The sequence below is a fragment of the Neovison vison genome, chromosome 4 (genome assembly GCF_020171115.1).
Source record: "Neovison vison isolate M4711 chromosome 4, ASM_NN_V1, whole genome shotgun sequence".
Classification (NCBI taxonomy): domain Eukaryota; kingdom Metazoa; phylum Chordata; class Mammalia; order Carnivora; family Mustelidae; genus Neogale; species Neogale vison.
In genome coordinates this window covers 129,188,218-129,210,930 of record NC_058094.1, presented here as the reverse complement: position 1 = coordinate 129,210,930, position 22,713 = coordinate 129,188,218, and the positions used below count along the sequence as shown (strand labels likewise).

General features: G+C 44.7%; 1 protein-coding gene across 1 annotated transcript in view; it reads left to right on the top strand.

Moving 5' to 3' along the window:
* Positions 1 to 22,713, top strand: part of EGFR (epidermal growth factor receptor) — a 200,354-nt gene that overhangs the window by 118,344 nt on the left and 59,297 nt on the right. Inside the window, exons 2-3 of the mRNA XM_044245680.1 lie at positions 20,415 to 20,566; positions 21,556 to 21,739. Of these exons, the coding sequence (XP_044101615.1) occupies positions 20,415 to 20,566; positions 21,556 to 21,739 (336 nt within the window). The remainder of the gene's footprint in view (positions 1 to 20,414; positions 20,567 to 21,555; positions 21,740 to 22,713) is intronic.

Sequence of the window (22,713 nt, the reverse complement as noted above, 5' to 3'; positions counted from 1 at the left end):
GGATGGCACACTCGGAATTTGGTAGGAGGACAGGTCTCGTGTTAAGTGTCTTACCCCAGAGAAGTGTTTAAAAATGAAATCAACATACCATTTGATTTTTTGAAAAGTCATTTCCAACCATTGAGTGACTTTAGGCCACATTAGGGAAGCTTTATTATCCAGGAATGTTTAGAGGGTGGATCTGAGCCCACTTTCTAAAAGAAATGATAACAGTCTACTGAGACAGTCTCCATGAATCAGGCACAAACTCACCAGAGGACTGTCCTCCCAAAGAGCCCTTTGAGACCCTACCACACCCAGAGGTCTCTCTCCCCCTCTGCAACCTCAAACAGCCATGTTCTGCTCACACCTCCTTCCTCCCTGCTCTCAGCCTGGCTCCTGGCTCGCCAGACCGCAGACACCCCTGTCCTCTGGTCGTGTGAATTTTCTTCTAGCAGCTGTTGTGTAAGGCTGCATCCGCCACAGTCTTGCCCATCGGGCGGCTCCCCTCCCCTCTCACGGCCCCAGCTGGAGGTGGCCCCCAGCACTTCTGGGCAACCCCTCCCTTCCATTCAGAGTCTGGCTCACCTAGAGAGCGGCCATTCCTACCAGCGGCTGATCTCTGATGCGACTCGTCAGCCAAGGTGCTTGTGTCTTCCTCCCTGCCTCCATTTCTGGGTTTTTCCATGCTCCATTCCTCTGCACAACTGCAAGGTGTTCTTCACGGTATAGCTCGAGCATGGTGTCCCTTAGAAAGCTTTGTTCTAAGTGCCCTCTGTCCTCGCCTCACCAAAATCCAGCAGGGCACGTGCTTGTTTTAACTTCTTTTCCACCACGTCCCATTCTGTCTCTGTCATTGACTGAGTTCCTTTGGGCCAGGGGCCAGCGCATTGTCTTGCATTCCAGAAATGGCGGTGAAGGGGTAAATTGATTGGTTAATTAATTAATAGTTTTCAGTAGCCCACCTTCAGTGCAAAGATCGCCTTAAAAGAATCCACACACTGGGCTATTTTAGAATGATGACTAGGCTAATCTATGATCAGCAAACGTTTTAAGTCTAGGTCACAAATTCCTCTTTAGTCTGCTGGCTTGCTGTAAGAGATGTTGGTTCCTCTATGTTACCAGTTTCATCTTAAATTTGTTGTCAGGGAAAAAAATGCGGCTATCGATCTTTCCTGGTGTGACCTAGTAAGTTTAGGTTAATTCATGAAATAATGGGGACATGGCAAAACCAAGGAGTAAAAGAAGCATTCCTGGGCATGTAAATATCTGTTCAAGCAATGAAGAAATTAATGTTCGAAAGTTACTTAATTAGCATAACCATTCCTTTTATAAACAAATATAAAGAAAATATAACTAAAAATATTTTGTATTTTTGTTGCAGATGATATGCTCCAGGAAGGATGCATTCTTAAAAGCTTTTTGGTCTTTACTTCCCTTTTAACAGAGAATCTGGAAAAATGCATTTCTTCATAGTTGAAGTGTACCTATTTTGTAAAATGTGTTTGGAGTTGCCTTGTGTACGAATGATTGCAGGCAACATCCTGAGGATTTTCAGCTCGTGCCTCATTTCTCGAGGCTTTGGAAGAGGAGCTGAGCTTCGGATCTGCAGTGTCTCCCTGACATAAATGCCAGTTCGAGATGCTGTTTCTGAGAAGGAAAGCCTGCATTAGAAGATAGAGATGGGGATCAAAACGTGCAGGGAATGCAATAAAAGACTAGAGAGCATCAGATGTGTCCCAGCTCAGACACAGAATTAAAGCTGCTTATGTGTGTATGTGTGTGTACCCAAGTGTGTGCGTGTGTGTGTAGTTCCAAAGTCTAGGTAGGGAGAGGACATGAAGGAGCAGGGATATGAGCAAGAAAGCTATAGCTGAAGTTACAGGAAAAAACTTTGCTCTAGATTATTCATGCTTTTAAAATGCTCAGACTTGTCCATCTTTTCCCCTTGTGCGATTGGCACAAAATGTCCTTGTGACATCCCGTACTACTTCAGTCAAAGTCTAAAAGCTTTGTTTCAGCATGTTTCCTTGATAGCAATGTGTTTCCCAGCTCTACCAAGTTTTGTAAACATTAAGCGTGAGACTGACTAAATCATTCAAAACAGAAGTTAAATACGACGTCCATGGACCAAGCAGGGCTTCAGGGACTTCCTTGACTGTGTTAAGTCTTCAGATTTTCCCGAAATTTCCAGTTTAAGCCCCAAATTATTGTGGTATTTATGATATTCTTTGGTTGTAAGTTATGGTTGAAAAACTATAGGGGACCCTGTGTGAATACCAAGGATCTTGGGATTTTGACGAAATCTGCTTTGTCAAATGCAGGTTTGGACAGGGTGTAACTAGGGCAAAGATGGGCCCATCGTGGGCAATGCACTTTGCTGACTTGAGGCCGACAGAACGAGGAGGAGCCTTCACCGCATGGTTGTCCCTTGGGTGCACCGTTCTTCTCCACAGCCCTATTGGGGAGACAAAGCACTACCCAAGGCTGTCTGCCCTTCTTGCCCAGGACAGACTAAACTAAATTCTTCCCCTGTGATTCTAGGTCTTTGATATTCCCTGCTGCTTGAACATTCCAGATATTTACCCGAGAAGGTTCATGGTTTCTGATGTTCTTTTATAGTCCTAGAACTAAGCCATCCCCCATTCTGTTGGTTCAAACCCCTTAGTACCTGTCAGGATTGTTTATGACCCTTTCATCATTCTGGTGCTTGCAAGGCTCTGTGCAGAGGCACCTCCTGGAGAGCTTGTGAAGAAGCAGATAACTAGAAGAGGGAGATTGTTTAATTTTACCAAGATGAAGCATGGCATAGAGAGAAAGAATTCTTGGTCATGAACCAAGTATGCACCATTGAAACCATGTGCTTTCCAAAAATGACGTCTATCTCTATAAGAAAAGAGTCACAGTGTCTGAAAATTAGAAGCTATCATGCTTTACGCTGTCCATCCCACTTTGAGGGGGAGAGTCACCTGTCACCAGGGCATGGGCAGAAGCCAGGCTCACCCATTACCAACAGCACCGCGGGCTCCCCCGTTAGGGTGCTATCTCTTCCCACAAAGCCGACACCTACGTAGGGATGACTGTTCTTGCGAGACCTCTGCCTTACAGCGTGTGCTTCTAAATGAGTTGTGTCATTAAACCTTTGTCTTGAGGAAAGTGTAGATTCACTGTTGCTGTAGGAAAGGATATGGAGAAGTCCCATGGGCCTCTCACCCAGTCTTCCTGATGGGAACGTGTTGCAATATCATAGCCAAGATAGGAATGCCCGCGCAGGATTTCTATCCCCGCAGGGAGCCCTCTGGTTTCGCTCTTACAGACGTGCCCACTTCTGGGCGCCAGCTAGGTCCTTCTCCGAAAAGCAGCAGGTATTTCAAAGACACAAGACAGCACAGACAGCAGGCAGTTGGTGAAGCGACTGCCTTGGGCTCGGGTCTTGATCCTGGGATCCTGGGATTGAGCCCCAGTCAAGCTCCCTGCTTAGCAGGGAGCCTGCTTCTCCCTCTCCCTCTGACCCTCCCCCCTGCTCATGTTTTCTCTTGCTCACTCTCAGATACATAGAAACTTAGAAAAATATAAAAATAAATACAAATAAAAACTCAATCTAAGGCAAATTCCTCCTTGTTTAGAACCGGCCCGTGATTTCTTATTGCTCTTAAAATGGAATCAAAACCCTTAGCAGCAAGCCCCTCACCACCTCTGCCTCTTGGTTCCCCGTGCTTTCCCATCTTCATCTCTGCTGGATTTCACTTCAGCCAGGGAGCCCTTTGCTACCACGGCTCTTCCCACAAGGAAGCCCCCCAAACTCCACACAATTTGCTAGTAAGCTCCTCTTGCCCTTGAGGGTTGTGCTGAATGGCCGTTCCTCAAGGAATCCTGCCATGACCCCTCAGACCTGGTCAGGTTTCTACACGCTAGAAGCTTCCACACGGCCATGATCACAACTGCAGTTCCACACAGAATTTGGTGAATGTCGGTCTTCCCTTCTGGGGTGTAAGTTTCACGAGACAGGACCAATGTCAGTCCTGTCTGCACACATCCCTGGACCTCGGGTGTTGCTGGGCTCACACTGACACTGAAGTGATGATGGAGATGACCATGACCGTGACGATGATGATGGTGCTGTTGGTGACGATGACAACGATGATGACAGTGACAATGAGGACGATGATGGCGACCATAATGACCATGATGGTGACGATGATGGCTTACGTGAGCCAGACACGTTCTTACAGATGTTAACATCTTAACCCTGATGATGACCCCATGAGGGCACCTTTTACCCTCGTTCTGCAGGTGAACAAAGCGAGGCTCCACAAGAAGTAATTTGCCGCAGGTGACACCTCTCGCTCCTTCACAGGCAGGCATCCAGAGCTGGAACCCATGTGCTTAGATAGGATAACTGTCCGCCCCCACAGCCGGCCTCTGCGTACTCGGCCACCCTGTACATGGGTGAGGTGTTCAGTGAACACCTGCTGGATGAATGATTACGGGGAACGTTTTTGAGCTGGCTCTGATTATTACGGGCACGGAAGTCACACGTGGACAGAGACGACAAGGGGCTATTCATTCTGGTGGGCTTGATTCGCAGTAATTTCCTTAGTAGGGTTTTTTAAAAAATAACAAGTAGTAGGTGGTAGACATGAATTAGGAAGTCTGAATTAGTTTAGTGCAAACTCTAAAGGATTTCGTAAATGCTTTTTTCTTTGTGCGTGGATGAGTGTATAATGAATATAGCATTCAGTATGTGACAAGTATAGTGGGATGTAGGAATTGTTTTATGAAATAACACAAACATCCAGCACAACACAAACATCCCCCATTTAACCTCAAATCAACACTCAGTAATAAATGAATAGACTTAGGGGGAAAAAGCAAGTGTATTTCTAATGGCAAAAACCATTCCCAGTGAAAATTAATTAAGTTAATAAGAGTTCTTCTGTCCTTGGGCACATTAATACTTAATCCTAATTGTCATTTGATATTTTTGGTTTTGTATTTCTTTTGCAAATTGAGCAAGCATTTGTTGAATGACTGGGTTCTGCCACCTAATTTTTGGACTGTCTCCAAGCATGAAATTATAGTTCCTGATAATCCTGTCCCAAAGATCTGGGTCTCATTAGGAGGGAGGGGAGCTGGGGGATGGCCCAGTTTGGCCTCCCCCAAACAAGTCGCCGTGGCTTTCTCTGGTTCTACACATGATTTGAGTTTTTTAGTAATCCTAAAAACTGATGTGCTTTTTCCATGAAAGGAAGTGTGGCCACATTTTCCAGAGGGGGCGTCGTCTGCATCCTTACTCCTTCATGCTCTCATCCCCAGCCCCTCACCCTCGCCACTACCCACAGAACATCTGTACTTCTTAAACTAAAAGCACAAATTATTGTAAAAGTTAATTGAGCTTACAAAGAAATGCTTGTGTAGAAAACTTTCTCAGCTTCAAGGAAAACAATCTGGTTGGAGTGGCCGTTCAACAGAGTAGAAATTAGTTCACTGAAGGGCACTCCTACAGCCCCTTAGGAGGGACCCTGCTGTGGCCACCCCCACCCCCCAAGATTTGGCGATCTGCCAGAATAAACAGCTTAAGGAGGAGTTTGGTAAAGCCATAAAGTACACACTTAGTTTTTTACTTCTCTGGTTACTGGCCTCAACCACCAGACAGTTCGCTGGAAAAGCCCAAAAACAAACAAACAAACAAAGGGTTTGAGATTACAGATTACTGACTTATGGAAATATGTCCTTTGCACTGGGCCTCGGCCTCCGGCCTCCTAAAGGCCATTGGATGCCACCCTCACACAGCACTGGCCTTGCAGAGACACGCAGAGCCCCCAGGTTGCCAAGAACGACTTTATCTTCCTCAACATGTTCTGTCAGATTGAATGGGACAGCCAGAGCAGCCAGGGCTGGCACAGGAACAGATAGAAAGGTTTCCGATCCCCTGGAGTGCATTGTGGAGCCAGGATTTGGTCCTGAGACATATCGTGGGGGTAAGCAGCTTTCATCTGCAGTGGTTTCGTAGGCCCGGTGCCTTGGCTCCAGCCACACCATTCCGCTCCTCTCCCGTAATTACCAGGAGTCTCCTAGACTTACATCACAAGCAAAGGCACGAGGTTCCTTTCATCGGAGAGCATCCTGGTGGACGCCTTGTCACTGAACAGGGCGTGTGTTTTGAACGATGCTCCCGATGATCCAAACCAGCTATGTGGCTCCTGGAGATTAGTCCCGAATTGTCCCCACACAGCAAATAGGTCCTTACTAAGCGATAAGAAGTCCCCTCTAGTGTTCTTTGGCCTGGAGTTTTTGTGCTGGTGGAGCCGTCCACCTTAGTCGTCGTATTTAAATGTGAAGGCTGTTTAAGAAAGCTTAACAAAGAAGAAAATTATAAAATACCTCCAGTAAGCCAGATAAAAGCATAAAAGTTGAAGGTAGGAAATTTTTCAAAGGAAGATACGAAATAGGATTTGGTAACCACCTCTGTGAGTGACTGTTATGTATTCTGTTGATTAAATAGTTCATAATGAGGCAAGGGTGGCAGTGATAGGTTTTCTTGTTTGTTCTTCTAACAGACTCATGGTTTTGGAAGATGTTGCTCTCGTTAGATCTCAAAGGGGTTCAATCCGAAAATGGGCACTCAGCCACCGAATGCTGTATCTGCAATCAGGAGCCAAGCTAATTCTCATAGGCTGGTGCCATGTGATAGAAAACTAAAACCTGAGAGAGACCCAAGCTAGGAAAAATGCTTCCTCGTCCAAGCTGGTGAGGAATTTGCCGTCCTCCCTACTATTAATAGATGCAGCGGAGATTCCATTTTCATTGCTCAACTGCCATATTAGTTACTAAACTTGAAAGAAGTGAATCACATCTGCCGAAGACGGATGTACGATGCTAGCGCAGAAGTTTGAGTAATTTTAGCATTTATCCATCTTTTATTCTTTGCTGAATTTCTCAGTGTAAGGAGCTAAAGGGAAGCCACAGGAAGCAGAACGTTTGCTGCTGTTCTCAGAGGACACGTTCCTCTTTAAAGAGACCAAATGTGCTGTGAAACAACAGAAGGCTTTCACCACCCAAGTGTGAGCAAGCCCAAGGCCGTAAGAGGCAGCCGCAGGACCAGGAGACCGGGAAGAAGAGCCGGATGGGGTAGTGTCTTTCTGGAGGATGTCTCTGTGCAGGGAGGCCACACACATGGAATTCCCAGGAGCACTGAGGAGGAGGGAAATCTGGAGCAAAGTCCCCGGGTGGGAAAAGCAGGGGTGAGAAGCAGTGGCTTCTCCGTCTCCGCAGGGCTATAAGGTAGAGGAGGAATGAGACACATCTCTGTTAAGCCAGAGGAAATTCTCAGGGGACTAACTTCAGATCACTCGAAGGAATAATTACATTATAAGAATTATAAATAAATACTAGAATATGGCTTCACAAACTTGGAGCAAGATTAAAATTCAGAACGGACAAGCAGGAGTTGACAACCATTTGTCCTGAATACGGAAGGCCAGGATTCTTGGGTGTGGTGGGGATATATGGGGTTGGACATCCAATTCTAAAAGGAAATGATGCCTAGCACAGAGCTGTAATACCCACGACACAAGACCATACACGAATGACACTTCCCAGCCCCTACACTTCCCTGTCAAATTTTCAGTGCCTCGTATCTTCCATTCCCCTATTTAGCTAATGCTGGGGGAGGAAGATCTCAACCCTAAGAAAGCTCTTTCAGAGTTTGGCCTTAGAGGAAGATGATTCTGTTTAACATTTACCTTCTAGAAAGTAGAGAGTGAAGGGAACCCTAGCCATCTACCTCCCGACCTCTTGTTAGGCCTTCCTCTAAAGCAGAGCTTGATGAAGTATGGCCCACAGTTCACAGCCAGCTACCACCTGTTGTTGTAAATAGAGTTCATGGGCACATGTCAGGCCCATTTATTTGCTTCTGGTCTGTGGCTGGTTTTGCACACTAGCAGCAGAGCTGAGAGCTTGAAACAGACCCTGTGTGATCTGCAAACCTGAAAATATTTGCTCTCTGAGTCTTCTCAGAAAGTTTGCCAGCCCCAGCTCTGGAACGTCATAAAGGGCATTTCAGAATCTCTCTTTTCTAGCCTTAGGTCTGTGGCAAGGGAAGGCCAGCCCTGGCAGCAACACCAAGTTACTTGGCTTGGACAGGTGATGCACCAGATAGAGAGCGGTCTCGTATGGCAATGGCTACTTTGGATTGACAGCTGTCCTCGTAGAGGGGAAAATATGTTCTAGAAAGAATAGTGTATGAGCTAAAATTACAACTCCTTGTGACAGAAACTTGGCTCGGGCTTCTCCTGAGGTGACATAGTAGGTGTTAGTGATTTTCAGGTCAGCCTTTCTTAGTCGATGAACCCAGGAAGTGGGCCTTGGAACTCAGAGCTAGCTAGGGAAAGAGGCTTTGGGCCCCCACGCCCTGGGACTGGTCTGTGCTCTTAATTCTGTTCTTTGCACTGCTACTTCCTCTTCCCATTTGGAAGTGAAACTTAAAAGGGAATATTTAGATTAAGTAAGAGTAAATGAAAAAAGTGTCCATTTTAAAGCATTAAATTAAAAACATATGCACACACACAGCACTCAAGTCCAGCTATGCTTACGAAACCACCACAAAGGGGTCAAATGAGGGCTTTTTCTAAGTGAAAAATAACAGGAGAGAATGTTCTGAGCTCACAGCAAGCTGGGAGTTCTCTTAAGGGAATTCTGAAAGGCATGTACGAGGCGTGGCTTCCTCAGCTCTAAGGGTCCAGCACAGTCTCCCTGCTCAGGGATGGGTCCAGATGCCTTCCTTTCCAGCCACAGACCCGTCCCTGCGACCTCGGCAGGCTGGTGCGCTCCGTGGCGAGAGCTCACAGCTGCTCTCCAGGCCACACACAGCTTGCGGGCAGAAGGCAGAGGGGTCTGCCGCTCAGAGTGCTCGGAGGAAGGAAGCAATTCATTCTGCTGGGGTCCCGTCCAGATTGAATTCAGATTCAAGCCGTAGTCATATTTGTTAAGGGTCTGCCATGTGTCAGGTGCTTTGGCCAAAATTCTGCCATCGCATGGAGTCCTCCCCACTCATAAGTCCTTGTTTTATAAGAAAAAGAGACTCAGCATGATCAAGAAGTTGCCTTGGTAGTAGCAAAACCAGGGTTCTAATCCAGATCTGCTGACTCCAGGGTCTTGATCATTGATAGGTGCCGATGGGACTTTGATTGTTTGTTGTCCTGTGATCAGAATGGCGGGGCGGGGGCGGGATGCCTAGCTTTCCATGGTTTTCTTTTTTTTTTCTTTTTTTCTTCTCTTCTCTTTCTTTTTTTTTTTCTTTTTTCTTTTTGCTTTCCTTTCTTTTTTTTTTTTTTTTTTGCTTTTTCCTTTTCTTTCTTTTCTTTTCTTTTCTTTTTTTTTTTTTACTTTCCAAATCCTTCATGACATGAACATGACATATTGGTTCAAATAGTTCTGCTGAGAACCTGACATGTTCCTGTGACTTGAAAAAAACAAAACAAAGCAAAACAAGCCGTAGGCTCCCCTCATTGGTGAAATCAAGTCACTGATCTTTGTAGGCAGATCATTTTTCTTCCTTTCATGGCTTCTCATTTGTTCGCAGCAGCAAAAGGGAGGAGGCAGATTCTAGCACGGCAGCTGGCTCAGACAGGAGCAGCCCAGAAACCTCCACCGTGCCTGGCAGCTTTGCCCACTCCGTGCACTCCGACCCCGACTCCCAAATCCAGTTATCTCCCAAGTACCCCGTATAGACCGGTGGAGCTTCCTTTTGCCTCCATGTCTTTGCTCCCTTTCCCCAGCTGCTTTAGCTCCTTTAGATCCTGACTGTTTTGTGTTGATGCTTGGGGCAGATTCCAGGTCCGCCTGTGCTCCTGGAGGTTCCCCTGCAGAAGAGCTCTTTGATCTCCCTGCACTTCATTTCCAGGCTTGCCCGGGGTTCTGGAGGAGCCAGACCTTTGGAAGTCTTCACACCGCAAAGGCTCACAGGCTAGCTAAGGAACTAGACCTTCCCATGGCAGATGCCGCCGGGGGATGGGTAGGAGGCGGGCTGGGACTATCCTCCTTTCAAGAAGAAAACACGGATATAATGACCTTTTCCTGGCGTCTTAGTGATTGCCCCCATGTTTCAGATTTTTACTGCCGTTGTGGGGTGGGGATATAGGGGGCTGTTTCTGTTGTTTGTTCTTTCTAATGCTCATCAGTAAACTGAAATGTGTGTGTTATCAACTGAATATGTGTGTGTTATTCAGAGACAGCCTTAAAACAATTGTGTATTAGAGACTGATTTTTTCGAAACCTGGATAATAACAGAAAGTTTAAACGAACATTTAAGCTACCTTGGCGTAGGGAGTAGGCAGGCACTGCCCCAGAACCCAGAGTCTTTCTGCAGAGATGTGCTTGCAACAAAGGTCCTTCTTGTCCCCTGTTCTGGACTAGAAATGTTTTATTTCCTTGCAAATTACAAATCTTTTCCAGAATTTTGTTCGGTAAGATTGGATGGAGACATGGTCCTTACAGATTACTGAAAACAAAACCAGAAAGGGTCACTTGGAACCCCCGAATTAGGATATGGGCAGTGACCCAGAGGAGGGGAATCCAGAAAAACAGATAGCAATGGAAGACACCTCTTTTGTGGAGTGTGGTTTGTTGTGGGACGGTGTGAGGCAAAGTCACGGGGCTCAGCTCCTGGCGCTTGTTGAAGACTTGTTTTTTTACTCTGAAGGTGAAGTATCATGTTTCTATTCGCCTGGTAATAAGGAGTATTGGAGTCCCCTCCCCCAGATAAGCCGGCATTTCTCTGCTTTCTGACTTGGGTTCCTTTCGTACGTCTCTACCCTGAGTGGCTTTAGGACGTCCTGTGATGATTTCATGTGTAAAGTCATCTCCCCAAAGGGCTCCTATATTCCTGCAGGGCCGTGAGTACTTCTGATTCATTCTTGGCAGCCGTGGCTGTGCTAGTTTATTAAATATGCTTTAGTTAACTAAGTCAATGAACAAAAGAACAAACAGCCCCTCGCGGCCCAGGGGCAGGTCCCAGAGCATAGGCGAGTGAACGCTTTCTGAGAGGTGCTGTAGCGACACCTAAGGCTAATGACTCCACCCTCCACGAGGCTTCTCAGCCATGCAAGGCATTCACACCAATTCTAGAAGGACAACTCAACCAGCAAGCAAAGAGCCCAATGTGGGGACTATTACTCAGCCTTTGTCATTAGAGAGTGAGTCATGTGGACTGGAGCAGAATGCAAAACAGAAGGTATGTGAGTCGGATGAGGACTGTGTCCAGAGGAGTGAAATCTTGTCAGCCCTGCCTCACTTTACCTCCACGTCACCTTGCTGGGAATGGCAGATTGTGAAGGTGTAAGTAGGAAAAGAAAAGCTGCACCCTGAGATGCAACATTAGACATTAGGCGGTGAGAAGCTGTTGAAAACGTAGCAAGTTGCCAGACCACGGGTGCCAAGGGCTTTGGGAATGTTGGACCTGAAGGCTCACACTCTCACCCCCCCAACCCCCCACCACTGTTTTCTGCTCACCAGTTCGCTACTGAACTGAGTCAAGTCAGATTGGAGAGTTGGTAGGTAGTCAACCGAAGGCAGCTTTTGGTCAAACTCTCATCAGCTTTGAAACCTGGTTTCAAGCAATGGCCTTTGACACCAACCCCTTTTTGGAGTTTTGTATTTTTGTATTTGTATTTGTATTTTGTATATTTGTATTTGCATTTCCCACGTCCTCCCTCCAGCCCTTCTCTGGGCTTCACCGTCTGTGACAATCACTGGTGTCCCCTTCCCCAGCCAGCCTCGCCCCGGAAGTGCCCCATCTCTCCAAGTCTCCTGGCGCTCTGGGAGGCAGACAATGGATCGGACGGGCATACCCATCCTCACTCAGTGGGTTCTTCCGTGTAACTCGCTCCTCAACTCCTCTTCCTCATCTGGGTAACAGACAGGTTTGGGGGCAGCCTTGGAACCTGGGAAGGACGGTGGAGACGGCTGGCACCAACAAGATTCTTGACTCTGCCCTGCCCTGCACTGGTAGGTCTGAGGGACCCGAGTCTGAGAAGGCAGCAGAGTTCGCAAGAAATAGGTCAGAAGCAGACATTGTAGTGGAGGCAAGGATAGAAGCAGTGGTTTGGCTACTAGACTTTTGGAAGGGAAGTGACATTAGTCACCTCAGAAGTATTCCTGTCTGTGAAGAGAGAGCCCCTGCACATGAGTAAGCAGTCGTCCCCAGCTAGGAGATTAGCAAAACAGAGCCCGGGACAGAGAGGAGGAGCTTGCTCACGGTATCTCTAGAAAGGAAAAACCAGACACATTCAATTCACTGTTGTTTATATTTTCACATAGAGAGATTTTTAAACCAAATCCAGCGTTCTGTCCTTTCTCCTGTGCACCCTGCTCAGCGTTCAATAGTCAGTCATGGTATATGTTAGCCACATATAGACCTAGTTCTGTATAAGCTGAAATAAGTGGTGATATTATGTAATTCCTCCATCCGTGAATTTTTGTTCAGTACATAGCCATATGTTTAAAATACAGAGACACTGGCCACCAAGATGGAGTGTTGTCTGATACATACTAGGTATTCAAAAGGGATTTATTGGATTGAGCGAATAAAAAGTTGGTATTGCTTTATGAAATCTTTTTTCGTCCAAATCAGTTTGTCATAGTTCAGTAAGATAGGTCAGATTCATCTCTGACCAACCAATAAACTACCTATTAAAAAAAAAAAAAAAATGGAATGGAGGGACACGCCTGGGTGGCTCAGTTGGTTAAGTGTCTGCCTTCAGGTCAGATCCTGGGGTCCTGGGATAGAACCCCACATCGGGCTCCCTGCTCAGTGGGGAGCCTGCTTCTCCCTCTCCCCCTTCCCCCACCCATTCTCTGTCTGTATCTTGCTCACTCACTTTCTGTTCTCTCAAATGAATAAATAAAATCTTTTTTAGAAATGGAATGGATTTCCAGCCCTGTGATTTAAGATACTTGGTTTCCATTGTTAGGACCATTCTCAGGATAACAGCCTATAAAACAAAGTGCTGACTTTTATTTCAAAATCTTTTTTTTTTAAGATTTTATTTATTTATTTGACAGACAGAGATCACAAGTAGGCAGAGAGGCTGGCAGAGGGAGAGGAAGGGAAGCAGGCTCCCCACTGAGCAGAGAACCTGACGCGGGACTCGATCCCAGAACCCTGAGATCATGACCTGAGGGCAGAGGCTTTAACCCACTGAGCCACCCAGGTACCCCTTTATTTCAGAATCTTAGAGCTATCCCAAATTTCAACACAACTCATCAATTCTGCTGAGACTATTTAAAAAAAATTTTTTTAAGTTCCTGGGTGGGGGGTAGGAATTGGTTTTTTGGTATCATGAAGATGTGGGCAGAAATAGATGGCCAAAGTTTGGTTGCTAGGGTAAAGCCCTAGCATCAGATGTAATTTATATTCAGAGAGTTGTGAATTATGAAGTACTTCCATATCCATGATCTCATAGCTCTCTATCAAATATGCTGAGCTGGTCCCATTTTTAACCAGTGAGAAACGTTGAGACCCAGATAACCGGCAGGAGACCATCCCATAATGATAGCATCATCATTGCCACTCTGACAGGTGTTTGATGATGTCACTGGATGCATATTCCACAGTCCCTTGGAGAACTGGACTTCCTGGGGCTCAGACACATCAGTTAATTCCCAAGAGAGTAGACACAATATACAAAGGTATCCTAACTCCGCCTCTTGTTTAAAAATCTTGGGATTAATGTAATGGCTAGGAGGAGAACCATGGGGATAGAAACCAACCAGCTTAGGTGTTCTGTTCCCTAACTCAAAAATAAAATAAAAGAGATGTTACTTTAAAATCTTCTGCTTATTAACTTAATTGGAGTTCCTGTAGCCTGCAGTTGTGTTGGACAAGTCAGAGCTCAGCATGTTTAGTCCAGTAGGGATGTTAGAAATGCACGTGGCAAATTATCAAATATTTAAGAGGACCTTTTGACTATTTCATATGCATTTCCAGGTCACAGTGTAGATTCAAATTCAGCTTGAAAACAATCTTTGGATACCTATAAGCTGAGAACTATGTATTAGTTAAAAATCAAATAGGATAAAATAAGGAACTAGTGATAAAATATTAAGTTCTGGAAAACAAAGGAAAATCTTCACAATTGTGAGACTTTTCCCACTCTACAAAAGCTTTGATTAAACCCACGGTGACAATGTAAATGCCACTTTGTTTGTACTTTTTTTTTTTTGCCCAGTGACTTCATTATGACTCAGCGATAGCTTTTCTACTTTCCTATTACCAACTGTTAATTAAATAAGTTCTGTAGGCTTGTCTGGTACTGTAATCACAATTTATAACATTTATCTGTGAGATAAATTACCCTTTGCTCCCCAAAACCAATGTAAAAATAATGTATAGATCAAGGGGAAAAAAAATGCAGCTTGGGAACTCTTCAAGCACATCACCGTATGAAGCGAGACTATCTCTGTGCAACGCATTGTGTTTTCCAAGAGCTGCTCAATGCAAGTATTAAGAGCAATAATGAGTTGAACTATCTCTAGCTTATTCTCCCTTCTAACATTTTCTATCTGTAGTACTTCGCTGCTCATCAATTATCACTAATTCTTAAAGCGCATTTACACAGGTTCTTAACATGGACAATGTAAAACTTTGAGGATCTTAATAATTATACTTGATCATTTCTCCATTAAAAAATGTATTATATGAAAATGTCTTTCTTTTGGCCCTGTTTAACCCAGATGTTTGTAGATGTACCCCTCAGTAATTTTTTTTTTAAAAAGTCATATATGGTCACTGTAGAAAATAGGAAAAGCTAAAAACCCGTGAGGAATAAATAAAACACCCCAAATCCCACTATTCATCAAAGACAGTTAACAACTTGGTGCATTTTCTGGGCATTTTTAGCATAGTTGAGATGGGTAGACATACACATTTTGAAATCACTACACAATACAGTTTCAGTAAGGCAAAAGAAATGATGGGGGCGCCTGGGTGGCTCAGTGGGCTAAAGGCAAAAGAAATGATAAATTCTGATACAGTGAAACTTCTGACAAGTTTTCTGAGTATCTTTGCCTTCTATATTTTTAAATCTGTTATATAAATATCATCTTATTTGGGATTTCCTTAAACCTTTTCAGCATGAAGGTGGTTAAAAAAGTCCTCCTCTGTCTCTTAAAGCTTAATTGTATATGTTAGACTAGAAAGATTTTACAATGACCAACTGGAAGGTTTGAGGACTGCCACTCCTGTAAGATATCTTGTCTCCTCCCCTTCCATTGGATGTCTGAAAACAGAGACAAAGAGACCCCGTCAAGTCATTTAAGACTTTCGTGGTCTCTTCCCTGTCATGCATGGTCCCACGGCCCCTCATTGCTTCCCCATCTAAAATGGAAATGCAGTAACACACGTACACACACACATCACAGCAGGCAGTCCAATGAGATACACATGTATCAATCAGAATAGGCCTCTGGGGGCGGGGTCTGAGGAGCTCAGTCAGTTAATCAGCTCTTGATTTGGGCTTAGATCATGATCTCTGATTCTGGGAGATCATGGTCTCAGGTTCTGGGATCCAGCCAAGCCACCTCCCTCCTCAGATAAACAAATGAATCTTTTTTAAAAAAATTTTTTTTAATAAAATAAAATCCACCATCCCCGCCATATTGATGAATGAATAAATAAATACATATATTTGCATAAGCAAATAATAGTTCGAAGTAGTAATCAGTTTCCTAGGAAGTAAAGAGAGCAGGGAGATATGATAGAATTTAACAGTGGGAACTTGAGCTAATCTGGTTCCAGGACAGGCTTTCCTGAAGGGAGGACCGTTGAGTTGGAATCCCAGTGATAACAGGGAGACAAAGATGCAAACATCTGGAGGGAAAGGAGATGGGAGATGGGACAGCAGATGGGGCAGCCCTGAAGTGAATGAGAACTGGGCCAGTTGGAGAGAACTAGGGGAGTGTGGCTGGACAGTGAGCAAGGGGAGGCCGAGAGAAGTAGGGATGATGAGAAAGGAGCTTGTTGTACTGTGTTCCGATTACACCGGGAAACGGGGATGATGCACGCCGAGGAAGAGTGTGATCTGCCTTCTGCTTCAAAATGAAGTGTTCTGTGGAAAATGGGGCAAGGATAAAAGGAAAGACAATGTAGGAGGCCAAGGGGAGAGATTTACAAGAGCCCGGCTGCTCTGGCCAATATTCATACATAGTTGAGAAAACAACAAATTAAAACAATTATAAATTTTCCTAGGTGATTTCAAAAGTGTCTAAGTGGATTTGGGGAAAATCTGGAGAAACTTGTTTTAATGTTGTGTCTTAATCAGCAATACAGATTTGCCCAGACTTGTGGGGAAAGAAAGGTGCACACCCCCATAACGGGGCGGGAAAACCACAGGCCCTACCCCATAAAATCAAGGGTATTCTAAGACTTAGAGGAGACAGAATGTCTTCATTTTCAGTTCAGATAAATTGGGGGGCTCTTAAGGAAAAGAACACCTGAGGACTTCTGGGGGGCTCAGTCGGTTAAATGGCTGGCTTTGGCTCTGGTCAGGATCCCAGGGTCCTGGGAATGAGCTCTCTTTCATGTTGGGGCTCTCTGCTCAGCAGGGAGCCTGCTTCCCTTCCTCTCTCTCTGCCTGCCTCTCTGCCTACTTGTGATCTCTGCCAAATAAATAAATAAAAAATATCTTCAAGAAAAAAAAAACAAAAAAAACAAAAAAGAATAATTTGTCTTCAGACTTGTAACAGGAAAAGCAAATCACTAGCATCTTGTATTGACTGTGATATACCATGATTGTCTTGTCTTCAAACAGATAGCCCTAAAGTGATACCACATTTCTCTTTGAATCAATGGCTTCAACCCCTAATCCTCCATGGATATTTTAATGAAATCACTGAATATGTTCCTTTTTCTTTCCTTTTCTGGTAACTAGTCTACAGACAAAGTAGCTCTATTTAATGCCCAGTATTTGAGGAAAGACGTTTGCAGATCCCAACACTCTCAGTTTAGATAATACCATGGGGCAACTGTGTTCCGCAGAGGTCCTCTAACATCTGTGCAGTAGGGTCTTGTGTTCCTGTCACCTTTCTCACTAGCTAAATTTTAACAAAAGCAAGTTGAAAGCTGTTGTGTTTATTCAGTCTTGAAAAGAATTCTGGAAGGTCAGTATTATTTTCACCGCGTCTACTGCTTGAGGAAAGCACGCGGTAGAGAGCTTAGAGAAGTCATTCAGGGTCACGTACGGAGGAAGGGCAAAACGAAAGCTTTTTCCTGGATGAATTAAAAAGCTCTTGCCCATTGCAGTTTTGTCTTAAACCTGCCTAACTTGTTAATCTGATTTTTTCAAAAATAATTATACTAATTCAGTGGTCTCACGTTTAAGTCTTCTCATTGCTGCGAGACCTTGGTGCAAATATGGAATGAAGCTGATACTGTGTTGAATCAAGAGGCATCAGTCAAATCAGTCTGATCCTTACTCTGGACTTTTAAGACACGGTCATCTCCTTTGTGGCAGACAGCAGGAGAAAGCCTCAGAAGAAATAGCTTTGTAATCATTTCTTTTGAGACTTTAGCAATTAATCCTGGAATAGAATTCAAGATGGATTTGCCTTAAATGGAGTCATGCAGTGTACCAACTGCTCTCTTGTTCCCAAGAATGCACGTGTTGGACAAGATGAGCATTTACGGCAGTTTGGAGTTGATTGCCATATTTAAAAAAATGAACAACATTTTGCGTGAACTTTTCTAAAGCATATTTAGTTGTTCACACAGGTTGTGCACTTACTTCCCAAAATGTTTTTTGAATTAATGTTCACGTCAATAATGTGTAATGTTGCTGTTATCTTCCAAATGTAGCATCTCTTTTTCTGAACGTAGAATACTAGTTGTAAACAATGAAGGGTCATGATAGGTATTCATCAAATAAATATTTTAGGAGCTCATTAAGCATCTTTCGAATGAATGAATGAAAGTGCAACTACAATCTTTTTGAAATTATTTTTTCTATAATGTAACAGGCTAAACTTAAAGGGCATGTTTTCCTTTTTGACTGACAAAAGTTTCTTTATCATTGATTTAGTAATAAAAATTCTTTGGTTGAGCTGAGAGAAATTTACAAGCTGATACTCTGTATCATTTAAAATGAAAGCAACTGGGGGCGCCTGGGTGGCTCAGTCCATCTGCCTAGGGTTCAGAGTCCTGGGATGGAGCTTCTCTTCAGGTCCCTGCTCAACAGGGAGTCTGCTTCTCCCTCTGCCCCTGCACCCTGCTCCTGCTTGAGCTCTCTCAAGTAAATAAGTAAAGTCCTAAAAAAAGAAAAAAAAATTCTTTAAAATGAAAGCAACTGTTACAGTTTTCTTTTCTCTGGATACTGAAGAAACTCTTCTGAGATGCGCTCTGACCCCAAGTTCTAGGACATTGTTCACCTGGCTGGGATGAAGGGTGTGACCAATACTGTGCCACTGAGAGGATAGCCAGTGAGTTTCAGGCTGAAATGGAGAGACTATAGTCTGCCAGCTGGGAAAAGAGCTTTTGTGCCAGCTGAAAGGTCATGAATTATTGTCACAACCCTGTACCTACATTGGTGGTGGCATCTTTGAAGACCTTGGAATTGGGAAATCAGTCTGGCCCCATCTGCATGCATTGCTGCCAGCTGTGTACAGATGTTCCAGATTGAGGTTGCAATCGAAGTAGCCCGTAGCCCCGAGTGAGAGCAGCCTGGAGATGTTGGGTCATCCCATCCAGAGGGGATGTTGGGAGACTTATGGAACCCTTCTGCCCCTGGAGCAGACGGGGGCTCGGTATTGTCGGACTGTCGTAGTTCCCATGTGAGAGTTCTCACTACCACCAGATTTGAATGAGACCACAAAAGAGGAGAAGAGGGAAATCCCCGTAGAGTCAAAGAGGATGTGGTGATTGCTTCACACTGAATGTTGGTGTAAATGCTTCGGGTTGATTAGGGGGTGTCTGAGCTTGGGCTCGCTGCCGTGGCCCAAAAATGCAAAGGGCAGATGGTCAGACGGTGCTCTTCCGGGCAGTTCCTGTGAAGAGGGAACAAAGAAGCCTATAAAATATAAATGTAAATTTAGAAAGTGTTTCTGAGGAAAGTACCTGCATATTGACTTTGGCCTTGTTTTGGCGTCCAACTGCCTGGCCGCTGATAGCAGTCATGCCTTTGCAAACATGTGGCAGAACCTGGCTGGTCCTGAACCTAACCTCCAAAGCCAGAGGCCATATTTCTTCACTCTTACGGTAATTTTGGTTCAAAGTGCAGTCTCTTAACAAGCTCCCTGCTTCAAAAGCCCCAACCTCTTTGTTTTGGTATGCTTGCTTAAACATGTCTTTCAAAGAGCTGGGTTTGTAAGTACGACTTTATTATAATCTCCTTTGCTTTTAAATATAGACTGTCAAGTGTATTTCCATAGGCTAACTCCGTCCCCTACTTCAAACTGTTTCTTGTATTAAGTTAAAACATTGGGGGGTTAAGGGTGCCAAGGCTGTGTCCTGCCAAAAAATGCAAAGCAGTTCACCTTCACCTGTAGTCCACGCAGACAAACAGAAGCACCCGTCGGTTTCTTAGTAGCTGAGTGTGTTTTTAAACGTATGTTTCCATTTCATTATTTTCTAGGTATATAATTAGTCCTTTGATTTATTCTTTGATGCATTAGTATAGACGAATATTTTTAATCTCTAGCCAGTTGGATTTTAATTGACACTCTTGTCACTGATTTTAAGTTGTACAATGTTGTAGTCCGAAAATATTGGCCAGCCTATGTTATGTTTGTAAATATCCTTCGGACGCACAGTTATGTGGTATTCTATCTTTTTGTAAAGTAAAAAGTGCATTATATAGTTATTAGCTCAACGTTGTCATTATATTATTTAAATACCTTATGACACATTTTTTTGTTTGTTTGTCTCCCAAAGCTTTAAAGGACTGTTTTGTCTTGGGGTGTTTGGATGGTGCCGTCGGTTGAGCGTCTGACTCTTGGTTTTGGCTTAGATTATGACCTCAGGGCCTTGCAATGGAGCCGTGTGTCAGGCTCTGCTTCAGACTCTTTCCCTCCACTGCACGCGCTCACACTCACGTTCTCTCCTTCTCTCTCTGAAATAAACAAATAAATCTTTGAAGAAAAAAAAAAAAAGACTGTGTTGTCTTAAAGATTTTCATAGAATTCCCTACTTCCCCTTGAATTTTTAATAGTTGAAAATGACCCCCTGCATTATATATATATACATTATGTATTATGAACTGTACCTTGTATAGACAAACGTTTTCTTGTCCCGTACATCTTGAGTGACCTCTTATCAGAATTAATACTGCAAGTCACCGAAACTCAAAAAGTTAGTTGAAATGTGCGACCCTTTTATTTTACCTTTGCTACTTTACCTGGCGTTTCATGTGATATCTTTTTTTTTTTTTTTCCCCTTTTCTTTGCAGTTTGCCAAGGCACCAGTAACCGGCTCACCCAGCTGGGCACTTTTGAAGACCACTTCCTGAGCCTTCAGAGGATGTTCAATAACTGTGAGGTGGTCCTTGGGAATCTGGAAATTACCTACATGCAAAAGAATTATGACCTTTCCTTCTTAAAGGTTAGTTCCATCAATTTGACCATCTTACCCAAATACGATAAAAAGAAATATAACCTCAGTGTATTTGCTTTTGCTCGGGCAACTACAAGTCCTGGGGAGCTACAGATGCCAGTTTTATCAGAAAACCACTCTTCCAGCTAGTGTCAAGTTACAGCTATGAAATAATACAGAGAAACAGGCTGGCCTGGCATTCCACCATCATCGTACACCCTGATACTAAACGTCTAACCATTGTCTTAGCTGTATTGGCTCTTTAATTGGAACTTTATTTTTTTTTAAAGATTTTATTTATTTATTTGGCAGACAGAGATCACAAGTAGGCAGAGAGGCAGGCAGAGAGAGGAGGAAGCAGGCTCCCTGCCAAGCAAAAGATGCGGGGCTCGATCCCAGGACCCTGAGATCATGAACTGAGCTGAAGGGAGAGGCTTTAACCCACTGAGCCACCCAGGCGCCCCTAATTGGAACTTTAAAATAAGTTCCACTTTGTAGCTTTTTCCTGTTTCCTTGGTACTCCCACTCCACCACTTCACACATTTCCCAAATATTTCACAGCAGGCTCTAGTGAGCCAAAAGGACCCAGCTCTGAAGGCTTCAGAGTTTGGTCCTAGCTGAATTGGTCTTCTGGGTTATTATTTTTTTTTTCTAATAAGAGAGCATGCAAGACAGATACAAAATGAATTAATAAAATATTCTCCTTTTATTCTGAGTGTCCCAAAACCACGTGAAATGAGAATCACAGCATTCCTGAGTAACGCACTTCGCCCTTCATTCCTGCCAGCAGGCTCAAGGGACAAAAGTGTAGGAGTCACAGAAATCCTGTCACTCCTCCCCCACCCACATCCCCACTGTAGTCCTCTGCCTGCCTTATGTCCGTCGGTCACTCGTGCGCATGGTTCGCTCAGGTGCCCTGGGCTTCCTGGACGCATGTTCGACCTTGCGTTCTGGAACTCCTCACAAGAGAAACACGTGGTCCCGTTCTGTCTCCTCAGACCATCCAGGAGGTTGCCGGCTATGTCCTCATTGCCCTGAACACCGTGGAGAAGATTCCCTTGGAAAACCTGCAGATCATCCGAGGAAACGTGCTCTATGAAAACATGCACGCCTTGTCCGTCTTATCCAACTATGGCGCGAACAAAACCGGGCTGCAGGAGCTTCCCCTGAGAAACTTACACGGTGAGAGGCGCCGGGCGCGGGGACACTGTGGCTGCAGGTGCGAACTGGTCACCTCTCTCTGTGCCACTCAGAGAAGTCTTGTATCCGTCCAGTACAGATGCTCCGTGTGCTAGCTACGTGCCCGAGACCGTAGGTGGAAGTTAAAGAAGATGGTCAGTGATGGGAAGGGAAGATTTAAGCCAGGTACCACTTGCCCTGTATCCCTGGGGAGATACCCAGAGAGTTAGTAAGAAACGGCACTGGTTCCTGGAAACAGAGACCGGACGACCTTGGCTGGCCTTCTGGCTCTCTGTGCCTAGGGAGGGAGTAAACGGCCGATCCTGTTACCTGGACCTCGGGTATAAGGGACATGCATTAAAAACCTCCCCTGTCGGAGGCCACTTTCAGAGTGATGCTGTCACACAGAGCATGACTTACGGACAGAGACCTTGATGGGAAGGACAGAGAATGACGGTGTTGCAGAGTTTGAATTCCCGTGAGTGGGACGTTCATGAGGGTCCTCCCGAGTAGAAGCTAAGGAAGAGGGTAGGAGAGACAGACGTTGATTTAAACAAAAATGAAGGGGTTACCTGGGTGGCTCAGTGGGTTGGGCCTCTGCCTTCGGCTCAGGTCATGATCCCAGGGTCCTGGGATCGAGCCCCACATCGGGCTCTCTGCTCCGCAGGGAGCCTGCTTCCTCCTCTCTCTCTGCCTGCCTCTCTGCCTACTTGTGATCTCTGCCTGTCAAATAAATAAATAAAATCTTTAAAAAAAAAAGTGATGATAATGGAAGCATGCCCCCGCAATGGGGTGGGTGCGGAGCTAGTGCCGGCCCTGTTACTTGGGAAACATGAGGCCCAGCCCCGTCCTGCATCGCAGGTGTTTACACTGCCACCGTCTCGCACATAGAGAAATGGTGGCAAAGGGATCCTCCTAAGGTCCCAAATTCATTTAAAAAAAAAAATTTTTTTTGGCCACTGGAGTCTTTACCTTTC